Source organism: Oncorhynchus mykiss, chromosome 13, assembly GCF_013265735.2.
Source record: "Oncorhynchus mykiss isolate Arlee chromosome 13, USDA_OmykA_1.1, whole genome shotgun sequence".
Lineage (NCBI taxonomy): Eukaryota > Metazoa > Chordata > Actinopteri > Salmoniformes > Salmonidae > Oncorhynchus > Oncorhynchus mykiss.
The window spans coordinates 510,001-532,628 of record NC_048577.1 but is presented as its reverse complement, the minus strand read 5'-3'; the positions used below and the strand labels follow the sequence as shown (position 1 = coordinate 532,628).

At 41.7% G+C, this 22,628-nt stretch overlaps 2 protein-coding genes across 2 annotated transcripts in view; both read left to right on the top strand.

Moving 5' to 3' along the window:
• The first annotated feature begins 3,897 nt into the window (after positions 1-3,897).
• Positions 3,898-16,754, top strand: LOC118938110 (zinc finger protein 883-like). The gene is made up of 2 exons (XM_036939812.1): positions 3,898-4,512; positions 14,173-16,754. The coding sequence occupies exons 1-2, from the start codon at positions 4,146-4,148 to the stop codon at positions 15,438-15,440; spliced, it is 1,635 nt and encodes a 544-aa protein (XP_036795707.1). The 5' UTR covers positions 3,898-4,145; the 3' UTR covers positions 15,441-16,754.
• Positions 16,755-21,645: 4,891 nt separating this feature from the next.
• Positions 21,646-22,628, top strand: part of LOC110514116 (zinc finger protein 501-like) — a 10,649-nt gene continuing 9,666 nt past the window's right edge. Inside the window, exon 1 of the mRNA XM_036939810.1 lies at positions 21,646-22,144. Coding sequence (XP_036795705.1) covers positions 21,904-22,144 — 241 coding nt within the window. The 5' untranslated portion in view covers positions 21,646-21,903. The remainder of the gene's footprint in view (positions 22,145-22,628) is intronic.

Here is a 22,628-nt window from a genome sequence, read left to right as displayed (position 1 = left end):
TTGACTACAGGCCTAACTGTCCTGTCCAAGTTTAGCTGGAATTTAGCCCCAAAGGATTTAAGAGGATTGGTTGACTACAGGCCTAACTGTACTCTCCAAGTTTAGCTGGAATTTAGCCCCAAAGGATTTAAGAGGATTGGTTGACTACAGGCCTAACTGTCCTCTCCAAGTTTTGTCACAAAAATATAAACACAACAATGTTGGTCCCATGTTTCATGAGCTGAAATAAAAGATCACCTAATTTTTTTCATACACACAAAAAAAGTTTTTTTTTTCTCTCAAATTTTGTTCAGCATTTCTCATTTGTCAAGATATTTCAACCACCTGACAGGTGTGGCATATCAAGAAGCTGATTAAACAGCATGATCATTACACAGGTGCACCTTGTGCTGGGGACAATAAAAAGCCACTCTAAAATGTGCAGTTTTGTGTCACGACACAATGCCACAGATGTCTTAAGTTTTGGGGGAGCGTACAATTGGCATGCTGACTGCAGGAATGTCAAACAGAGCTGTTGAATGTTCATTTCTCTACTATAAGCCACCCCCAATGTCTTTTTTGAGAATTTGGCAGTACGCCCAACCGGCTTCACAACCGCAGACCACGTGTAAACACGCCAGCCCCAGGACCTCCACATCCAGCTTCTTCACCTGCGGGAGGGGGTGCTGAGGAGTATTTCTGTATGTAATAAAGCTATTTTGTGGGGGGAAAACAATTTCTGATTGGCTGGGCCTGACTCACTAGTGGGTGGGCCTATACCCTCTCAGCCCCACCCATGGCTGTGCATCTGCCCAGTCATGTGAAATCCATAGATTAGGGTTTAATTCATTTGTTTCAATTGGTTGATTTTCTTCTATGAACTGTAACTCTGTAAAATCTTTGCAATTGTGTTGCGTTTATATTTTCGGTCAGTATAGTTAGGCTTAACTGTCGTCTCGAATTTTAGCTGGAATTTAGCGCCGAAAGTATTTAAGAAATGTGATTGGTTGACGATAGGCCTATGACTGATTTAGAGGTGTTGGGTTAAATGCGGAAGACATATTTTGGTTGAATCCATTCAGTTATGCAACTGATTTGAGTATCTCCCCCTTTTCCCTACTTCACGTTGTGCAGTTTGAGCTACTCCAGGAAGTGACGTTACAGACTAGCTCAGTGCTGCTCTCATTGAGGAACTCTTACTGAAGGCCGACCGGGGTACTGCAGGCTTCTATTAGAGACTAAATTATCATTAGAATTTCTGTGTCCGGTTTTAAAATAATCGGTTCTGGTGTATTAAAAGCAATTATTAGTAAAATAATTGTTTTCGAATTTGTATTTTATTTACACGAATATTTACCACGAAGATTGCATTTTGTTTCTTCCCATTCACTATCATTGGGGATCCTGTTTTCTGCCTGTTGAACCGATAGAAGGGGCGGTCGTTCCCCCTCGATTCATATTCACAGTCATTGGTTGGAATCGGCGGTTTGAACTTCCGTGGTTCAATAGAAGGGGCGGTCGTTCCCCCTCGATTCATATTTACAGTCATTGGTTGGAATCGGCGGTTTGAACTTCCGTGGTTCAATAGAAGGGGCGGTCGTTCCCCCTCGATTCATATTTACAGTCATTGGTTGGAATCGGCGGTTTGTGTTACAAAATAAAAGTCCCTCACGGAAAGGGATGTATACGGAGACAAATTGTGAAATCATGCCATATTTGGACTAGATAAAGCTAAACAAGTTTGGAATGTTGTTATATAAATTCAACAAAATACAACAATTAGTTCATTTGACCTTATATTGTATTTTATTTTTTAAATCAGTTGAAAACGCATTGTGGATGTATTAGACTTCAGAATTGAATTGACGGTATACTTCTATGTCACTGTACAGCCTTACCTGCAGTATGGGTTATATCAGTCTACTCAGTGACAACAACTGTGAAGTTTTTGTTTACCAATATGTCTGTATTGTGGGATTGTGGGAAATCCCCATCCCAGTCAGTCTATTGTGTGTATTGGACATTCATATTGCCCTGTACAGCCTTATTCATTTTGTTAAGGGGTGGATCAGCTTTAATAATGCAGATAGATTGTAGCTTCCATCCATGTAATTGTCTTCATCATTTCCAATCCCATATATATATAGTATAGTATATATATGTATATACTGGTATGTATATGACTGGTATGTATATACTGTATATATATATATATATATACAGTACCAGTCAAAAGTTTGGACACACCTACTCTTGCAATTGTTTTTCATTCCAGGGTTTTTTCTTTATTTTTTTTAATTTTTTACTATTTTCCACATTGTAAAATAATAGTGAAGACATCAAAAATATGAAATAACACACATGGAATCATGTAGTAACCAAAAAAAAATGGATAAACAAGATTCTTCAAAGTACCCACCCTTTTGCTTTGATGACAGCTTTGCACACTCTTGGCATTCTCTCAACCAGCTTCATAAGGTGGTCACCTGGAATGCATTTCAAAGAACAGGTGTGCCTTGTTAAAAGACCATTTGTGGAATTGATTTCCTTCTGAATGAGTTGGAGCCAATCAGTTGTGTTGTGACCAGGTAGGGGTGGTGTACAGAAGATATTTGATTCCATATGTGTTATTTCACAGTTTTGATCTCTTAACTATAATTTTGTAGAAAATGTAGAAAATAGTAAAAGTAAAGAAAACCCCTTGAATGAGTAGGTGTGTCCAAACCTTTGACTGGTACTGTATTAGTAATCAGTTTCATTCTTGCCTTGCAGTGTACACAGACGGTTCCAAGGATCCCATGAAATAGTTTACAGAAGCAGGTGTATTAATCTGATGGGACTGCATCAGTTTAGTGCAGTTTAAGATCAGGAGAGTCAGAACGTGAGGATTTATGGGTAGAAATAAATGACGCTGTTGATTGGCTTACAGAGATACGGTATTGATGTTCAGTTTTATTGGATTTCCGGGCTCTAACAGGAGTTAATGGACATTATATTGTAGAGATAAGTAGCGATCAAGAGCAGTGGAAAATAATACTGCAGGATACACAGGTGGAGTTGTGTTAAGAGAGGAAATTAAAACCTTCTGAAAAATAGGTTAGATCAGTGGCAGAGATAATGGGATGAAAGTAGTAAGAGCAACCAAAAAATGTTTTATGTTTTATAGGACATTTTTACATTTGAGTCATTTAATAAAGCAGACCGAGCGACTAACCGTAGTGAGTGCATTCGTTTTCCCCCCTGTTATGGTTGTAAAATGGCACAATGATGCCATCTGTTGGTAAATGTTCATTACTGCAACTCGTGGGCTTTACCGGTGTGCTCGAGATACCCGGTTGGGTTGTGATGTACTGAACAAGACTGGATACTCGCATCAATGCCTCTGTCTCGTCATTTAACATTCAACCCCCCCCCCCCCCCCCCCCCCCCCGATAGTGTGGTGATGGTAACAGAAGGGATGGAGTTATGTGATACGGGCGATAGGAATAAAATGAGGGTATTCCTCTTTGGAATTGATAGAGGAACAAGGGCACTGGAATGGGTGTAGAGGAAATGGGTTTGGGGAAATGTAACGATGTAAACAGGGAGAGGTTGTATGACAGGGTCGGAGATGTTTGGACTGGGAATGGGATTGGGTGGTGGTGATGGGAGACGTTTGGACTGGGAATAGAATTGGGTGGTGGTGATGGGAGACGTTTGGACTGGGAATAGGATTGGGTGGTGGTGATGGGAGACGTTTGGACTGGGAATTAGGATTAGGTTGTGGTGATGGGAGTAGTTTAGTTTGTAGGGAATTATTTGATTGAGTTAGATATACAGGGTCAGATAAGAGAAGATTATAGCGGTAGTGATAGGTCGTAACCGGACTCACACTCCAGTACAGTAGGGGGCGGTGTTTGCACCTCTCGGTCGGTTAAATACAAACTAAAAGAAGAAAGACAACAACAGCTGGTCAGCCATCTCCGTAGCTTGCTAACCAACATAGCGGAACCGCCCCATCTCTTTAGACGCTTTCTGGTATATGAGCCACTCTGTTTTGAACACATTTCTGTCGTTTAGCTAATTATCCCATTTAATTTCCTATTTACCTTGTTATTAGTCAGCTAGCTGGCTTGTTAAGTTAGCATTAGCCTAGCTAGCTAACTGTTAGCTAACATCCCCCGACCATGAGTTCACCAAGCTACTCTCCTCCTGATGAAGAGGAGGGGGTCTGCTGGACGGAGAAAGAGGGTCTGTGGCTGAATGTTGTCGTGAAAGAGGAGAAGGAAGAGGAGGATGTTACAGTAAAACAAGAAGTAGAGGAAGAGGAGGCTGTTACAATACAAAAACAAGTAGAGGGTGAGTCTGTTACAGTGAAAGAAGAAGAGAAAGACGTTTCAGTGAAAGAAGAGGAAGACCCGATCAGAGTGAAAGAAGAAGATGAGGATGTGACTGTAAAAGAAGAGGAGGTTGCAGTTTTTGGAGTGAAGGAGGAGAAAGAGGGAGAGATAACTGTCATATTGGAAGAGGAGTCAGGAGATCTGATTAACACCGGTAAGTACTGTCTTAAGGAAGACGAGTTCTATAATCTAGTGAGTTTTAGGAAGACGAGAGTTCTAGAATCTAGTGAGTTTTAGGAAGACGAGAGTTCTAGAATCTAGTGAGTTTTAGGAAGACGAGAGTTCTAGAAGCTAGTGAGTTTTAGGAAGACGAGTGTTCTAGAAGCTAGTGAGTTTTAGGAAGACGAGAGTTTTAGAAGCTAGTGAGTTTTAGGAAGACGAGAGTTCTAGAAGCTAGTGAGTTTTCGTATTCTAAAATAAATCTAATTAAAATGAATAAAAGATGAAGGATCTCAGATTGTTATAATGGGGATAAAGTACAGTACCTCCTAGAGGACAATTGACCAATAGACAAACATTATTTCCCATTTGCCTCACTCAATACATTTGGAAAACACAAAACCTAACCCGAGAGGAAATGGTAATACTTACTGAACTAAATGATATTACAGAACGAACAAATGGCTCATCTTTCTGGGCCAGATTCCCCTAGACCCAGACAGTTTACTTAATGAACTAAATTATATTACAGAACAAACAAATGGCTCATCTTTCTGGGCCAGATTCCCCTAGACCCAGACAGTTTTACTTGTTATCTAAAGTCCACAAAGCCTCTGATACTTGGACTGTCCCTTTTCGGTGTTCCATACGGACATCCGATAGTGAGTGATTGTGGCTCAGAGTCCTATAATATAGCAGAGAGTATATAGACTCTTACATTAAACCCTCTATCTCAGAAACATTCTAGTTATGTTTAAGATACGTACGAATTCCTCAACAAATGGAAGGAAATGAAAATATCCAAGAATACATTTTCTCTCGTCTATTGATATTGTTTCTCTTTACACTAACAGAGAGACTAGACTAGGATTACAAGCAGTTTACACTAACATAGAGACTAGGATTACAAGCAGTTTACACTAATATAGAGACTAGGATTACAAGCAGTTTACACTAATATAGAGACTAGGATTACAAGCAGTTTACACTAACATAGAGACTAGGATTACAAGCAGTTTACACTAATATAGAGACTAGGATTACAAGCAGTTTACACTAATATAGAGACTATGATTACAAGCAGTTTACACTAATATAGAGACTAGGATTACAAGCAGTTTACACTAACATAGAGACTAGACTAGGATTACAAGCAGTTTACACTAACATAGAGACTAGACTAGGATTACAAGCAGTTTACACTAACATAGAGACTAGACTAGGATTACAAGCAGTTTACACTAATATAGAGACTAGACTAGGATTACAAGCAGTTTACACTAATATAGAGACTAGGATTACAAGCAGTTTACACTAATATAGAGACCAGGATTACAAGCAGTTTACACTAATATAGAGACCAGGATTACAAGCAGTTTACACTAATATAGAGACTAGGATTACAAGCAGTTTACACTAATATAGAGACTAGACTAGGATTACAAGCAGTTTACACTAACATAGAGACTAGACTAGGATTACAAGCAGTTTACACTAATATAGAGACTAGACTAGGATTACAAGCAGTTTACACTAATATAGAGACTAGGATTACAAGCAGTTCACATTAACATAGAGACTAGACTAGGATTACAAGCAGTTTACACTAACATAGAGACCAGGATTACAAGCAGTTTACACTAACATAGAGACTAGACTATGATTACAAGCAGTTTACACTAATATAGAGACTAGACTAGGATTACAAGCAGTTTACACTAATATAGAGACTAGGATTACAAGCAGTTTACACTAACATAGAGACTAGACTAGGATTACAAGCAGTTTACACTAATATAGAGACTAGACTAGGATTACAAGCAGTTTACACTAACATAGAGACTAGGATTACAAGCAGTTTACACTAACATAGAGACTAGGATTACAAGCAGTTTACACTAATATAGAGACTAGACTAGGATTACAAGCAGTTTACACTAACAGAGAGACTAGGATTACAAGCAGTTTACACTAATATAGAGACCAGGATTACAAGCAGTTTACACTAACAGAGAGACTAGGATTACAAGCAGTTTACACTAACATAGAGACTAGACTAGGATTACAAGCAGTTTACACTAATATAGAGACTATATAGAGGATTACAAGCAGTTTACACTAACATAGAGACTAGGATTACAAGCAGTTCACATTAACAGAGAGACTAGACTAGGATTACAAGCAGTTTACACTAACATAGAGACTAGGATTACAAGCAGTTTACACTAATATAGAGACTAGGATTACAAGCAGTTTACACTAATATAGAGACTAGGATTACAAGCAGTTTACACTAACATAGAGACTAGGATTACAAGCAGTTTACACTAATATAGAGACTAGGATTACAAGCAGTTTACACTAATATAGAGACTATGATTACAAGCAGTTTACACTAATATAGAGACTAGGATTACAAGCAGTTTACACTAACATAGAGACTAGACTAGGATTACAAGCAGTTTACACTAACATAGAGACTAGACTAGGATTACAAGCAGTTTACACTAACATAGAGACTAGACTAGGATTACAAGCAGTTTACACTAATATAGAGACTAGACTAGGATTACAAGCAGTTTACACTAATATAGAGACTAGGATTACAAGCAGTTTACACTAATATAGAGACCAGGATTACAAGCAGTTTACACTAATATAGAGACCAGGATTACAAGCAGTTTACACTAATATAGAGACTAGGATTACAAGCAGTTTACACTAATATAGAGACTAGACTAGGATTACAAGCAGTTTACACTAACATAGAGACTAGACTAGGATTACAAGCAGTTTACACTAATATAGAGACTAGACTAGGATTACAAGCAGTTTACACTAATATAGAGACTAGGATTACAAGCAGTTCACATTAACATAGAGACTAGACTAGGATTACAAGCAGTTTACACTAACATAGAGACCAGGATTACAAGCAGTTTACACTAACATAGAGACTAGACTATGATTACAAGCAGTTTACACTAATATAGAGACTAGACTAGGATTACAAGCAGTTTACACTAATATAGAGACTAGGATTACAAGCAGTTTACACTAACATAGAGACTAGACTAGGATTACAAGCAGTTTACACTAATATAGAGACTAGACTAGGATTACAAGCAGTTTACACTAACATAGAGACTAGGATTACAAGCAGTTTACACTAACATAGAGACTAGGATTACAAGCAGTTTACACTAATATAGAGACTAGACTAGGATTACAAGCAGTTTACACTAACAGAGAGACTAGGATTACAAGCAGTTTACACTAATATAGAGACCAGGATTACAAGCAGTTTACACTAACAGAGAGACTAGGATTACAAGCAGTTTACACTAACATAGAGACTAGACTAGGATTACAAGCAGTTTACACTAATATAGAGACTATATAGAGGATTACAAGCAGTTTACACTAACATAGAGACTAGGATTACAAGCAGTTCACATTAACATAGAGACTAGACTAGGATTACAAGCAGTTTACACTAACACAGAGACCAGGATTACAATCAGTTTACACTAACATAGAGACTAGGATTACAAGCAGTTTACACTAACATAGAGACTAGACTAGGATTACAAGCAGTTTACACTAACATAGAGACCAGGATTACAATCAGTTTACACTAACATAGAGACTAGGATTACAATCAGTTTACACTAACATAGAGACTAGGATTACAATCAGTTTACACTAACATAGAGACTAGGATTACAAGCAGTTTACACTAACATAGAGACTAGACTAGGATTACAAGCAGTTTACACTAATATAGAGACCAGGATTACAAGCAGTTTACACTAACATAGAGACTAGGATTAAAAGCAGTTTACACTAATATAGAGACCAGGATTACAAGCAGTTCACATTAACATAGAGACTAGACTAGGATTACAAGCAGTTTACACTAATATAGAGACCAGGATTACAAGCAGTTTACACTAATATAGAGACTAGGATTACAAGCAGTTTACACTAATATAGAGACCAGGAGTACAAGCAGTTCACATTTACATAGAGACTAGACTAGGATTACATGCATTTTACAATAATATAGAGACCAGGATTACATGCAGTTTACACTAACATAGAGACTAGGATTAAAAGCAGTTTACACTAATATAGAGACTAGACTAGGATTACAAGCAGTTTACACTAATATAGAGACCAGGAGTACAAGCAGTTCACATTTACATAGAGACTAGACTAGGATTACATGCATTTTACAATAATATAGAGACCAGGATTACATGCAGTTTACACTAACATAGAAACTAGGATTAAAAGCAGTTTACACTAATATAGAGACTAGGATTACAAGCAGTTTACACTAACATAGAAACTAGGATTAAAAGCAGTTCACATTAACATAGAGACTAGACTAGGATTACAAGCAGTTTACACTAACATAGAAACTAGGATTAAAAGCAGTTCACATTAACATAGAGACTAGACTAGGATTACAAGCAGTTTACACTAACATAGAAACTAGGATTACAAGCAGTTTACACTAATATAGAGACTAGGATTACAAGCAGTTTACACTAACATAGAAACTAGGATTAAAAGCAGTTTACACTAATATAGAGACCAGGATTACAAGCAGTTTACACTAACATAGAAACTAGGATTAAAAGCAGTTTACACTAATATAGAGACCAGGATTACAAGCAGTTTACACTAATATAGAGACCAGGATTACAAGCAGTTCACATTAACATAGAGACTAGACTAGGATTAAAAGCAGTTTACACTAATATAGAGACCAGGATTACAAGCAGTTTACACTAACATAGAAACTAGGATTAAAAGCAGTTTACACTAATATAGAGACTAGACTAGGATTACAAGCAGTTTACACTAACATAGAGACTAGGATTACAAGCAGTTTACACTAACATAGAGACTAGACTAGGATTAGTGCCAGGTTATTATTCCCCTAACCTTAACCTAGCCCGTGCCAGGAACGTTCTATAAAGCTATAGGGAACAGCCCCTTTGGGCAAAATTTGTTTGACCAATCAGCAGCAGCTACAGGTTGGGTGGAACAGCCCCTTTTGGGCATAATTTGTTTGACCAATCAGCAGCAGCTACAGGTTGGGTGGAACAGCCCCCTTTTCTCCTTTTGAAGTTCCTATTTGTTCGTTGTCTAGTTATCTTCTGATAAAGCCGAAGGGGCGAAACTTCAGGCTTTTTTTTTGGGCTGTTAAGACAGCTTTTAAATGATTACCTTCAGGACAACAAAGTCAAGGTATTGGAGTGTCCATCACAAAGCCCTGACCTCAATCATATAGAAAATGTGTGGGCAGAACTGAAGAAGCGTGTGCGAGCAAGGAGGCCTACAAACCTGACTCAAGTTACACCAGCTCTGTCAGGAGGAATGGGCCAAAAATTCAGTTAAACAATTTAAAAGGCAATGCTACCAAATACGAATTGAGTGTATGAGAAACTTCTGACCCACTGGGAATCTGATGAAAGAAATAAAAGCTGAAATAAATCATTCTCTCTACTATTCTGACATTTCATATTCTTAAAATAAAGTGGTGATCCTAACTGTCCTAAAACAGGGAATTGTTTACCAGGATTCAATGTCAGAAATTGTGAAAAACTGAGTTGAAATGTATTTGGCTAAGGTGTACGTAAACGTTCCGACTTCAACTGTAGTTTGTGAAAATGGTTTCTTTGTAGTAAAAAAAAGACAGAGGAAGATTAAGGTGTTTCCAATGACATCATCAACCAATTCATACGCAATTAGTAGGCAAAGCTAGGAGCCTCTTTGGATTCCCAATACCCTGGGTCCATATGTAAACAGCTGCCAACAACGTCTCTCTTCTTAGAACCAGCGGGGCAACTGAGAGACCTTGTTGGCAGCTGTTTACATAGACCCTGTAATAGGGTGTTGGGAAGCCATACCATTACCAGAGAGGCTCCTGGACTGGTCTAGACCCTGTAATAGGGTGTTGGGAAGCCATACCATTACCAGAGAGGCTCCTGGACTGGTCTAGACCCTGAAATAGGGTGTTGGGAAGCCATACCATTATCAGAGAGGCTCCTGGACTGGTCTAGACCCTGGAATAGGGTGTTGGGAAGCCATACCATTACCAGAGAGGCTCCTGGACTGGTCTAGACCCTGAAAGAGGGTGTTGGGAAGCCATACCATTACCAGAGAGGCTCCTGGACTGGTCTAGACCCTGGAATAGGGTGTTGGGAAGCCATACCATTACCAGAGAGGCTCCTGGACTTGTCTAGACCCTGGAATATGGTGTTGGGAAGCCATACCATTACCAGAGGCTCCTGGACTGGTCTAGACCCTGAAATAGGGTGTTGGGAAGCCATACCATTACCAGAGAGGCTCCTGGACTGGTCTAGACCCTGGAATAGGGTGTTGGGAAGCCATACCATTACCAGAGAGGCTCCTGGACTGGTCTAGACCCTGGAATAGGGTGTTGGGAAGCCATACCATTACCAGAGAGGCTCCTGGACTGGTCTAGACCCTGGAATAGGGTGTTGGGAAGCCATATCATTACCAGAGAGGCTCCTGGACTGGTCTAGACCCTGGAATAGGGTGTTGGGAAGCCATACCATTACCAGAGAAGCTCCTGGACTGGTCTAGACCCTGGAATAGGGTGTTGGGAAGCCATACCATTACCAGAGAGGCTCCTGGACTGGTCTAGACCCTGGAATAGGGTGTTGGGAAGCCATACCATTACCAGAGAGGCTCCTGGACTGGTCTAGACCCTGGAATAGGGTGTTGGGAAGCCATACCATTACCAGAGAGGCTCCAGGAGCAGCAGAACTTTGGTAATGGTATGAGATTCACTGCTGTCTGAATGGAAAAGAGATAGACTGGTCAACCATTAGAGTTGTAGATGGTAAGGCTCTAGACTGGTCACCCATTAGAGTTGTAAGGTTCTGGACTGGTCACCCATTAGAGTTGTATATGGTAAGGCTCTAGACTGGTCACCCATTAGAGTTGTAAGGTTCTGGACTGGTCATCCATTAGAGTTGTAGATGGTAAGGTTCTGGACTGGTCACCCATTAGAGTTGTAGATGGTAAGGTTCTGGACTGGTCACCCATTAGAGTTGTAAGGTTATGGACTGGTCACCCATTAGAGTTGTAGATGGTAAGGTTCTGGACTGGTCAGCCATTAGAGTTGTAGATGGTAAGGTTCTGGACTGGTCACCCATTAGAGTTGTAAGGTTCTAGACTGGTCACCCATTAGAGTTGTAGATGGTAAGGTTCTGGACTGGTCACCCATTAGAGTTGTAAGGTTCTGGACTGGTCACCCATTAGAGTTGTAAGGTTCTGGACTGGTCACCCATTAGAGTTGTATATGGTAAGGCTCTAGACTGGTCACCCATTAGAGTTGTAAGGTTCTGGACTGGTCACCCATTAGAGTTGTATATGGTAAGGTTCTGGACTGGTCACCCATTAGAGTTGTAAGGCTCTGGACTGGTCATCCATTAGAGTTGTAGATGGTAAGGTTCTGGACTGGTCACCCATTAGAGTTGTAAGGTTCTGGACTGGTCACCCATTAGAGTTGTAGATGGTAAGGTTCTGGACTGGTCACCCATTAGAGTTGTAGATGGTAAGGTTCTGGACTGGTCACCCGTGTGTTAATGTTATGCAAGGTATCCAGTCCATGACCGAGATTAATTCACTATCCAACATGAGAATAACCATCTCCTAACTCAGAGACAAAGTGGAAATCAGCTGCATGTGACATTCAAGAAGAAACTGAGCAAAGAGCAAGTTTCCAAGGCTTGGAGAGTTTCATTAAGAGACAGGCTAGGATAACCTCATATCCTATATTCAGAAACACCCAAGACATGGTGAGTTTCATTAAGAGACAGGCTAGGATAACCTCATATCCTATATTCAGAAACACCCAAGACTTGGTGAGTTTCATTGAGACAGGCTAGGATAACCTCATATCCTATATTCAGAAACACCCAAGGCATGGTGAGTTTCATTAAGAGACAGGCTAGGATAACCTCATATCCTATATTCAGAAACACCCAAGGCATGGTGAGTTTCATTAAGAGACAGGCTAGGATAACCTCATATCCTATATTCAGAAACACCCAAGGCATGGTGAGTTTCATTAAGAGACAGGCTAGGATAACCTCATATCCTATATTCAGAAACACCCAAGGCATAGTAAGTTTCATTAAGAGACAGGCTAGGATAACCTCATATTATAATCCAAAAGTAGTGTGAAATTCACTCATAAGCAACTATTTTTGCTGTCAGCCTATGAGAACTCCCCTGAGTTTTCCCTCACGGTGGGGAATTAGTGAATAGTCACAGAGCATTTTTTATTTGTATTTTTTTACCCCTTTTTCTCCCCAATTTCGTGGTATCCAAATGTTTTTTTTAGTAGCTACTATCTTGTCTCATCGCTACAACTCCCGTACGGGCTCGGGAGAGACGAAGGTTGAAAGTCATGCGTCCTCCGATACACAACCCAACCAAGCCGCACTGCTTCTTAACACAGCGTGCATCCAACCCGGAAGCCAGACGCACCAATGTGTCGTGCACCTAATTCATGTTTGTGTTGTCGCAAATCAACTTGGTTAGCCCGGCCCGCCACAGGATTCGCTGGTGCGCGATGAGACAAGGACATCCCTACCGGCCAACCCTAACCCGGACCTCTAGGCCAATTGTGCGTCGCCCCACGGACCTCCCGGTCGGTTACGACAGAGCCTGGGCGTCACAACTGGCGTTGCAGTACCACTGTGTCACCCGGGAGGCCTAGGCACAGAGCTTAATGTGAGTTTCCTTGAGTAGCACTCCTGATCTTGCACTGTAATATTCAGAATACATCGGGTGGAAGGGTAGCTTAGTGGTTAGAGCGTTGGACTAGTAACCGGAAGGTTAAATCAAATCCCCAAGCTGACAAGATACAAATCTGTCTTTCTGTCCCTGAACAAGGCAGTTAACCCACTGTTCCTAGGCTGTCAATGATAATAAGAATTTGTTCTTAACTGACTTGCCTAGTTAAATAAAAGTAAAATTAATTAAAAAAACATTGTGAAAAACTTGATTATTAACATTGTTTGAAATGTTTCTATGAACTTTATGGATACTATTTGGATTTTTCATCTGGCTGTTGTGATTGCCTTTGAGCCTGTAGATTACTGAACAAAACGCGTGAACAAAAGGTTTTTGGATATAAAGAGACTTTATCGAACAAAACTAACATTTATTGAGTAAATGGGAGTCTTGTGAGTACAACAAACAATATGAAGATCATCAAAGGTAAGTGATTCATTTTATTGCTATTTCTGACGTTTAACTTCTCTACTTGGCAGGTTACTGTTTGGAATGATTTGTCTGCTGGGCGCTGTTCTCAGATAATCACATGGTAGGCTTTCGCCATAAAGCCTTTTTGAAATCTGACACCGTGGTTGGATTAACAAGAAGTTGATCTTTAAACTTATGTTTTATGAATTTTTATAATGACTATTTCTGTTTTTGAATTTGGCACTCTGCAATTTCACTGGATGTTAGTCGTGTGCTAGCGTCCCACGTACCCTAGTGAGGTTAAACATTCATTAAAGACGTACATTATTGTACAACTTTTACCTCAAATAAACAGTGGATTTCAGCCTTTAACCGTCTGACTTTGTTGTTCACACAGGAGAGAGACTGAACTATCGTGGATCCTCTGGGGAGCCTCAACAACCTCATGACGCTGATGAGGCAGAGACGAGTTTCTCCAGATCAGAACACCTCAAGAAACACCAGCAGAGACCGTCAGGGAAGAAACCTCACCGCTGCTCTGACTGTGGGAAGAGTTTCACCTCTTCTTCAGATCTTAAAATACACCAGAGAATCCATACAGGAGAGAAACCTTACAGCTGCTCCGACTGTGCAAGGAGTTTTACTACACGTAGTCAGATGATATCTCATAGAAGAACACACACAGGAGAAAAACCTTTCAGCTGTGATCGATGTGGGAAGAGTTTTGCTCAGTCAGGCAACCTGACAATTCACCAGAGAACACACACGGGTGAGAAACCTTACCACTGCTCTGACTGTGGAATGAGTTTTACTACCTCAGGTGGACTGATATCACACCAGAGAACACATACAGGAGATCAGTGTGGGAAGAGTTTTCCTGCCGCAAGGAACCTGAATCTAGTTCACCAGAGAGAGAACACAGCTGATCTGACTGTACACCAGAGAAGCTACACTGTAGAGAAACCATACCATTGCTCAGACTGTGGGATGAGTTTTACTACATCAAGTGGACTGATATCACACCAGAGAATCCACACTGGAGAGAAACTATACCACTGCTCAGATTGTGGGATGAGTTTTGCTGGATTAGACAAACTGACTGTACACCAGAGGTTACACACAGAGAGGACTTTTAGTTGTGATCAATGTGGGAAAAACTTTGCTGCAGCAACAAACCTGATAGTTCACCAGAGAACACACACGGGAGAGAGGCCTTATAGCTGTGATGAATGTGGGAAGAGATTCACTCAGTCAGCACACCTGACTGTACACCAGAGAACCCACACGGGAGAGCAGCCTTATAGCTGCGATCAATGTGGGAAACATTTTGCTTTGCCAGGAAACCTGACTGTACACAAGAGAACACACACCGGAGAGAAACCTTACAGCTGTGATGTATGTGAGGATAGTTTTGCCACCTGGACTGCCCTGGCTACACACAAACGAATCCACACAGGTGAGAAACCGTACCACTGCTCCGACTGTGGAATGAGCTTTACTTCCTCAAGCGACTTGAGAAGACACCAGAGAAAACACACAGGAGAGAAACCTTACAGCTGTGATCAGTGTGGGAAGAGCTTTATTCGCTCAGACTCCCTGGCAAAACACAAGAAAATACATGCAGGAGCCACAGACCTGGGTAGTGGAACACAGAGTGTGGAATGATCTCCAACACCAGACCTGGGTAGTAGAACAGAGTGTAGAATGATCTCCAACACCAGACCTGGGTAGTAGAACACACAGTGTTGAATGTCTACTACAGAGTACAGAATGAACTCCAACACCAGACCTGGGTAGTAGAACACACAGTGTTGAATGTCTACTACAGAGTACAGAATGACCTCCAACACCAGACCTGGGTAGTAGAACACACAGTGTTGAATGTCTACTACAGAGTACAGAATGAACTCCAACACCAGACCTGGGTAGTAGAACACACAGTGTTGAATGTCTACTACAGAGTACAGAATGACCTCCAACACCAGACCTGGGTAGTAGAACACACAGTGTTGAATGTCTACTACAGAGTACAGAATGAACTCCAACACCAGACCTGGGTAGTAGAACACACAGTGTTGAATGTCTACTACAGAGTACAGAATTAACTCCAACACCAGACCTGGGTAGTAGAACACACAGTGTTGAATGTCTACTACAGAGTACAGAATTAACTCCAACACCAGACCTGGGTAGTAGAACACACAGTGTTGAATGTCTACTACAGAGTACAGAATTAACTCCAACACCAGACCTGGGTAGTAGAACACACAGTGTTGAATGTCTACTACAGAGTACAGAATTAACTCCAACACCAGACCTGGGTAGTAGAACACACAGTGTTGAATGTCTACTACAGAGTACAGAATGACCTCCAACACCAGACCTGGGTAGTAGAACACACAGTGTTGAATGACCTCCAACACCAGACCTGGGTAGTAGAACACAGAGTAATGATCTATTTGTAATCTAACTATTGATGTCGTAGTGTTTGTGTTCAACTTGTTTCATAATAATAATATCATTTATAATATTTTAAAATCCTACAACTTTTGACTAATGTCAAATTATTTTAAATTTTGTAAATGGAACATTTTATAGAAAATGTTATAGATGGAGGAACAGGACAATAAATGTGATGTTTTGATGTAGTTGCTCTCCAGAAGCCTGAGGAAGTTCATGTTGGAAAAGTAGGTATGGAACATATCATGTAGCCTCGGCTCCAGGTTTCATTATTGTAATCTGTTTTCACAGCTACTATAAAAATCTAGAATAAACTAAGTGCTCTTTCCAAACATCCCTATGACCACAAGACTTATTAACGTATTGTGCTCACTGGGATGTACAGTGTTCTACATGTCATATTGTTGTCATGTTATGATCTCTTATCTTTTTGTCTGTTTGTTTTATAAAAATGAACACCGTAGGGTCAGAGACGGGGGAGAGAGCGAGGGTCAGAGACGGAGAGGGCGAGGGTCAAAGATGGGGGAGTCAGGGGTGGGGGGTCAGGGAGGGAGAGGGTAGGAGGGAAAGCGAGGGTCAGAGAGAGAGAGGGAGAGAGCGTGTTTTTGGTTGAAAATAATTTCTGCCACTAAATGTCATGTTGTTATGATCTCTTATATTTTTTCTGTTTGTTTTTATAAAAATGAACACCATAGGGTCAGAGAGAGGGGGGGAGCGAGGGTCAGAGAGGGAGAGCGAGGGTCAGAGAGGGGGAGCGAGGGAGAGCGAGGGTCAGAGAGGGAGAGCGAGGGTCAGAGCGAGGGTCAGAGAGGGAGCGAGGGTCAGAGAGAGGGGGGTCTGAGAGGGGAGCGAGGGTCAGAGAGGGAGAGCGAGGGTCAGAGAGAGGCAGCGAGGGTCAGAGAGAGGAGGCGAGGGTCAGAGGGAGAGCGAGGGTCAGAGGGAGAGCGAGGGTCAGAGGGAGAGCGAGGGTCAGAGGGAGAGGGCGAGGGTCAGAAGGAGAGAGAGGGTCAGAGAGAGAGAGAGAGGAAAAGTATTGTCATGTTTTGTTGATTTTCAGAATGCTTTTGATCCATGATGGATTATATTTGTAAAAAACTCCAATGTGACGTTGGGGATAAAGTATCATCAAATATATTTACTCAAACAACAGCAATACTGTTATTTCTTTTGAATCTTTTGTTTTTATATCGGATAAACGCTCCAAACATCCCTATGAGCACAAGTGTTTTTGGTTGAAAATACGTGTTTTTTTGGTGGAATACTTTCTGCCACTAAATGTCATATTGTTGTCATGTTATGATCTCTTGCCTTTTTGTCTGTTTGAAATTGACACCATATATACATGTTATGATCTGTCTTCTTGTCTAATGTTTGAAATTAACACCATATGTACATCATGGATCAATTGATTATTATTCATTTTATATAATTGATTGTTGTGACAAATAGTTTTTTTTAAGCGTACAGTATGTTAAAGGACCTCTATGAGCGAGACGGTCAGAGTATAAGGGGTCAGCTGGTGTGCAATGTCTAATATTAAAGAAGTCTCAAGGTATTGCACGCCCGAGGTAGAGTACCTCGTGATAAGCTGTAGACCACACTATCTACCAAGAGAGTTCTCATCTGTATTATTCGTAGCTGTCTATTTACCACCACAGACCGATGCTGGCACTAAGACCGCACTCAACCAACTATATGAGGCCATAAGCAAACAGGAAAATGCTCACCCAGAGGCGGTGCTCCTAGTGGCCGGGGACTTTAATGCAGGGAAATTTAAATCAGTTTTACCTCATTTCTATCAGCATATTAAATGTGCAACCAGAGGGGAAAAACTCTCTCCATACAGAAATGGTTTGTTGAGATCGGTGTGGAAAAACTTGATTGGCCTGCACAGAGCCCTGACCTCAACCCCATCGAACTCCTTTGTGATGAATTGGAAGGCCCGACTGCGAGCCAGGCCTAATCGCCCAACATCAGTGGCCCGATGTTTGCCGAGCAGGTGTCCACATACTTTTGATCACATTAGTAGTTGTAATGTGGTTATATGTGGTCATTAATAGTAGTAGTAGTTCGTATTCCATAGAGTCCATAGAGAGACCTAAGACAACAACATAGCAAGGCAGCAACACAACATGGTAGCAACACACCATGACAACAACATAGCAAGGCAGCAACACAACATGGTAGCAACACACCATGACAACAACATAGCAAGGCAGCAACACAACATGGTAGCAACACACCATGACAACAACATAGCAAGGCAGCAACACAACATGGTAGCAACACACCATGACAACAACATAGCAAGGCAGCAACACAGCATGGTAGTAACACAACATGACAACAACATGGTAGCAACACAGCATGGAAGAAACACAACATGACAACAACATGGTAGCAACACACCATGACAACAACATGGTAGCAACACAGCATGGTAGCAACACAACATGACAACATAGCAAGGCAGCAACACAGCATGGTAGTAACACAACATGACAACAACATGGTAGCAACACAGCATGGTAGCAACTCAGCATGACAACAACATGGTAGCAACACAGCATGGTAGCAACACAGCATGACAACAACATGGTAGCAACACAGCATGGTAGCAACATGGAAGAAACACAACATGACAACAACATGGTAGTAACACAACATGACAACAACATGGTAGTAACACAACATGACAACAACATGGTAGCAGCACAGCATGACAACAACATGGTAGCAACACAGCAAGGTAGCAACACACCATGACAACAACATGGTAGCAACACAGCATGGTAGCAACATGGAAGAAACACAACATGACAACAACATGGTAGCAACACAGCATGACAACAACATGGTAGCAACACAACATGACAACAACATGGTAGCAACACAACATGACAACAACATGGTAGCAACACAGCATGACAACAACGTGGTAGAAACACAACATGACAACAACATGGTAGCAACACAGCATGACAACAACGTGGTAGCAACACAGCATAGTAGCAACACACCATGACAACAACATGGTAGCAACATGGAAGAAACACAACATGACAACAACATGGTAGCAACACAGCAAGGTAGCAACACACCATGGTAGCAACACACCATGACAACAAAATAGCAAGGCAGCAACACAACATGGTAGCAACACACCATGACAACAACATAGCAAGGCAGCAACACAGCATGGTAGCAACACACCATGACAACAACATGGTAGTAACACAGCATGACAACAACATGGTAGCAACACAGCAAGGTAGCAACACAGCATGGTAGCAACACAACAAAGCAAGGCAGCAACACAGCATGGTAGCAACACAGCATGACAACAACATAGTAGCAACACAGCATGGTAGCAACACAGCATGACAACAACATGGTAGCAACACAGCATGGTAGCAACATGGAAGAAACACAACATGACAACAACATGGTAGCAACACAGCATGGTAGCAACACAGCATGACAACAACATGGTAGCAACACAGCATGACAACAACATGGTAGTAACACAACATGACAACAACATGGTAGCAACACAGCATGACAACAACATGGTAGCAACACAGCATGGTAGCAACATGGAATAAACACAATATGACAACAACATGGTAGCAACACAGCAAGGTAGCAACACACCATGACAACAACATGGTAGCAACACAGCATGGTAGCAACACAGCATGACAACAACATGGTAGCAACATGGAAGAAACACAACATGACCACAACATGGTAGCAACACAGCAAGGTAGCAACACACCATGACAACAACATGGTAGCAACACAGCATGGTAGCAACACACCATGACAACATCATGGTAGCAACACAGCATGGCAGCAGACCCTTCATGGTAGCAACACAACAAAGCAAGGCAGCAACACAGCATGGTAGCAACACAACACAACATGGTAGCAACACAACATAGCAAGGCAGCAACACAACATGGTAGCAACACAACATAGCAAGGCATTAACACAACATAGCAAGGCAGCAACACAACATGGTAGCAACACAACATAGCAAGGCAGCAACACAACATGGTAGCAACACAACATAGCAAGGCAGCAACACAACATGGTAGCAACACAACATAGCAAGGCAGCAACACAACAAGGTAGCAACACAACATAGCAAGGCAGCAACACAACATGGTAGCAGAACAAAACATGGTACAAATATTATTGGGCATAGACAACATCACAAAGTGTAAGGTAGAGACAACAATACATCACACAAAGCAGCCACAACTGTCAGTAAGAGTGTGGTAGTCTCAGGGTTGTCTGGGATAGCCCTGTGTGTGGTAGCTCTGTGTGTGATAGTCTCAGGGTTGTCTGGGACAGCTATGTGTGTGGTTCTCTGTGTGTTGTAGTCTCAGGGTTGTCTGTGATAGCTCTGTGTGTGGTAGTCTCAGGGTTGTCTGGGATAGCTCTGTGTGTGGTAGTCTCAGGGTTGTCTGGGATAGCTCTGTGTGTGGTAGTCTCAGGGTTGTCTGGGATAGCTCTGTGTGTGGTAGTCTCAGGGTTGTCTGGGATAGCTCTGTGTGTGGTAGTCTCAGGGTTGTCTGGGATAGCTCTGTGTGTGGTAGTCTCAGGGTTGTCTGGGATAGCTCTGTGTGTGGTAGTCTCAGGGTTGTCTGGGATAGCTCTGTGTGTGGTAGTCTCAGGGTTGTCTGGGATAGCTCTGTGTGTGGTAGTCTCAGGGTTGTCTGGGATAGCTCTGTGTGTGGTAGTCTCAGGGTTGTCTGTGATAGCTCTGTGTGTGGTAGTCTCAGGGTTGTCTGTGATAGCTCTGTGTGTGGTAGTCTCAGGGTTGTCTGGGATAGCTATGTGTGTGGTAGTCTCAGGATTGTCTGGGATAGCTATGTGTGTGGTAGTCTCAGGGTTGTCTGTGATAGCTCTGTGTGTGGTAGTCTCAGGGTTGTCTGGGATAGCTATGTGTGCGGTAGTCTCAGGGTTGTCTGGGATAGCTCTGTGTGTGGTAGTCTCAGGGTTGTCTGGGATAGCTATGTGTGTGGTAGTCTCAGGGTTGTCTGGGATAGCTATGTGTGTGGTAGTCTCAGGGTTGTCTGGGATAGCTATGTGTGTGGTAGTCTCAGGGTTGTCTGGGGTAGCTCTGTGTGTGGAATCCCTGTCATTTTATCAGCAGAGTCTCTAAACATATTCCAATCAGCGATAGCAAAGCAGTCCTGTAGCATAGCCTCTGAATCTGGTCACCATTTCTAAGCATGATCGAGGGAAATTGGTTTGGGGGGGGGGGGCTGTATGTTATACATTAGTATGGATTTATTTGTTTATTTAATTTTACAAAAAATGTTACAGAATGAAGCAAACCATGATTTGATGGTATCCAGCAGGTGGCAGTATGCCCCTTTAAACGTTTGTTTGCTGAGCTCTATTATACTGGAGAAGAAGAAGTTAGCCAGTCGGCCACCTCGGTATCTTGCCAGACAATATAACCGAACCAGTAAATCTCTTTAGACGTTTTAATGTATGTTAGCCACTGTGTTTTGAACACACTTCTGTCAATCTAGCTAATTATATAATTTCATTGCATATTTACGTTGTTATTGTTATTAGTTAGCTAACGGTAGCTGGCTGGTTAAGTTAGCATTAGCCTTGTTAGCTAACTGTTAGCTATCATCCCCCGACCATGAGTTCACCAAGCTACTCGCCTCCTGATGAAGAGGAGGGGGTCTGCTGGACGGAGAAAGAGGGTCTGTGGCTGAATGTTGTCGTGAAAGAGGAGAAGGAAGAGGAGGATATCACAGTAACAAAAGTAGAGGAAGAGGCTTTTACAGTGAAAGAAGAGGAGGATGAGGCTTTTACAGTGAAAGAAGAAGAGGAAGACTCGGTCAGAGTGAAAGAGGAAAAAGAGCCGGAGGAGACGAGAGGTAAAAGATTAACACACCAGTAAATACTAATCTTACAAAACAGGGGAACAAACTGCGGTTGTTGAACTGATGTGGGGGGTTTTAAAGGGGTGATCTGTAGTTGTTGAACTGATGTGGGGGGTTTTAAAGGGGTGATCTGTAGTTGTTGAACTGATGTGGGGGGTTTTAAAAGGGGTGATCTGTAGTTGTTGAACTGATGTGGGGGGTTTAAAAGGGCGATCTGTAGTTGTTGAACTGATGTGGGGGGTTTTAAAGGGGTGATCTGTAGTTGTTGAACTGATGTGGGGGGTTTTAAAGGGGTGATCTGTAGTTGTTGAACTGATGTGTGGGGGGTTTAAAAGGGCGATCTGTAGTTGTTAAACTGATGTGGGGGTTTTAAAGGGGGGATCTGCAGTTGTTGAACTGATGTGGGGGGGTGGGGGGGGGGTTTAAAAGGGCGATCTGTAGTTGTTGAACTGATGTGGGGGTTTTAAAGGGGTGATCT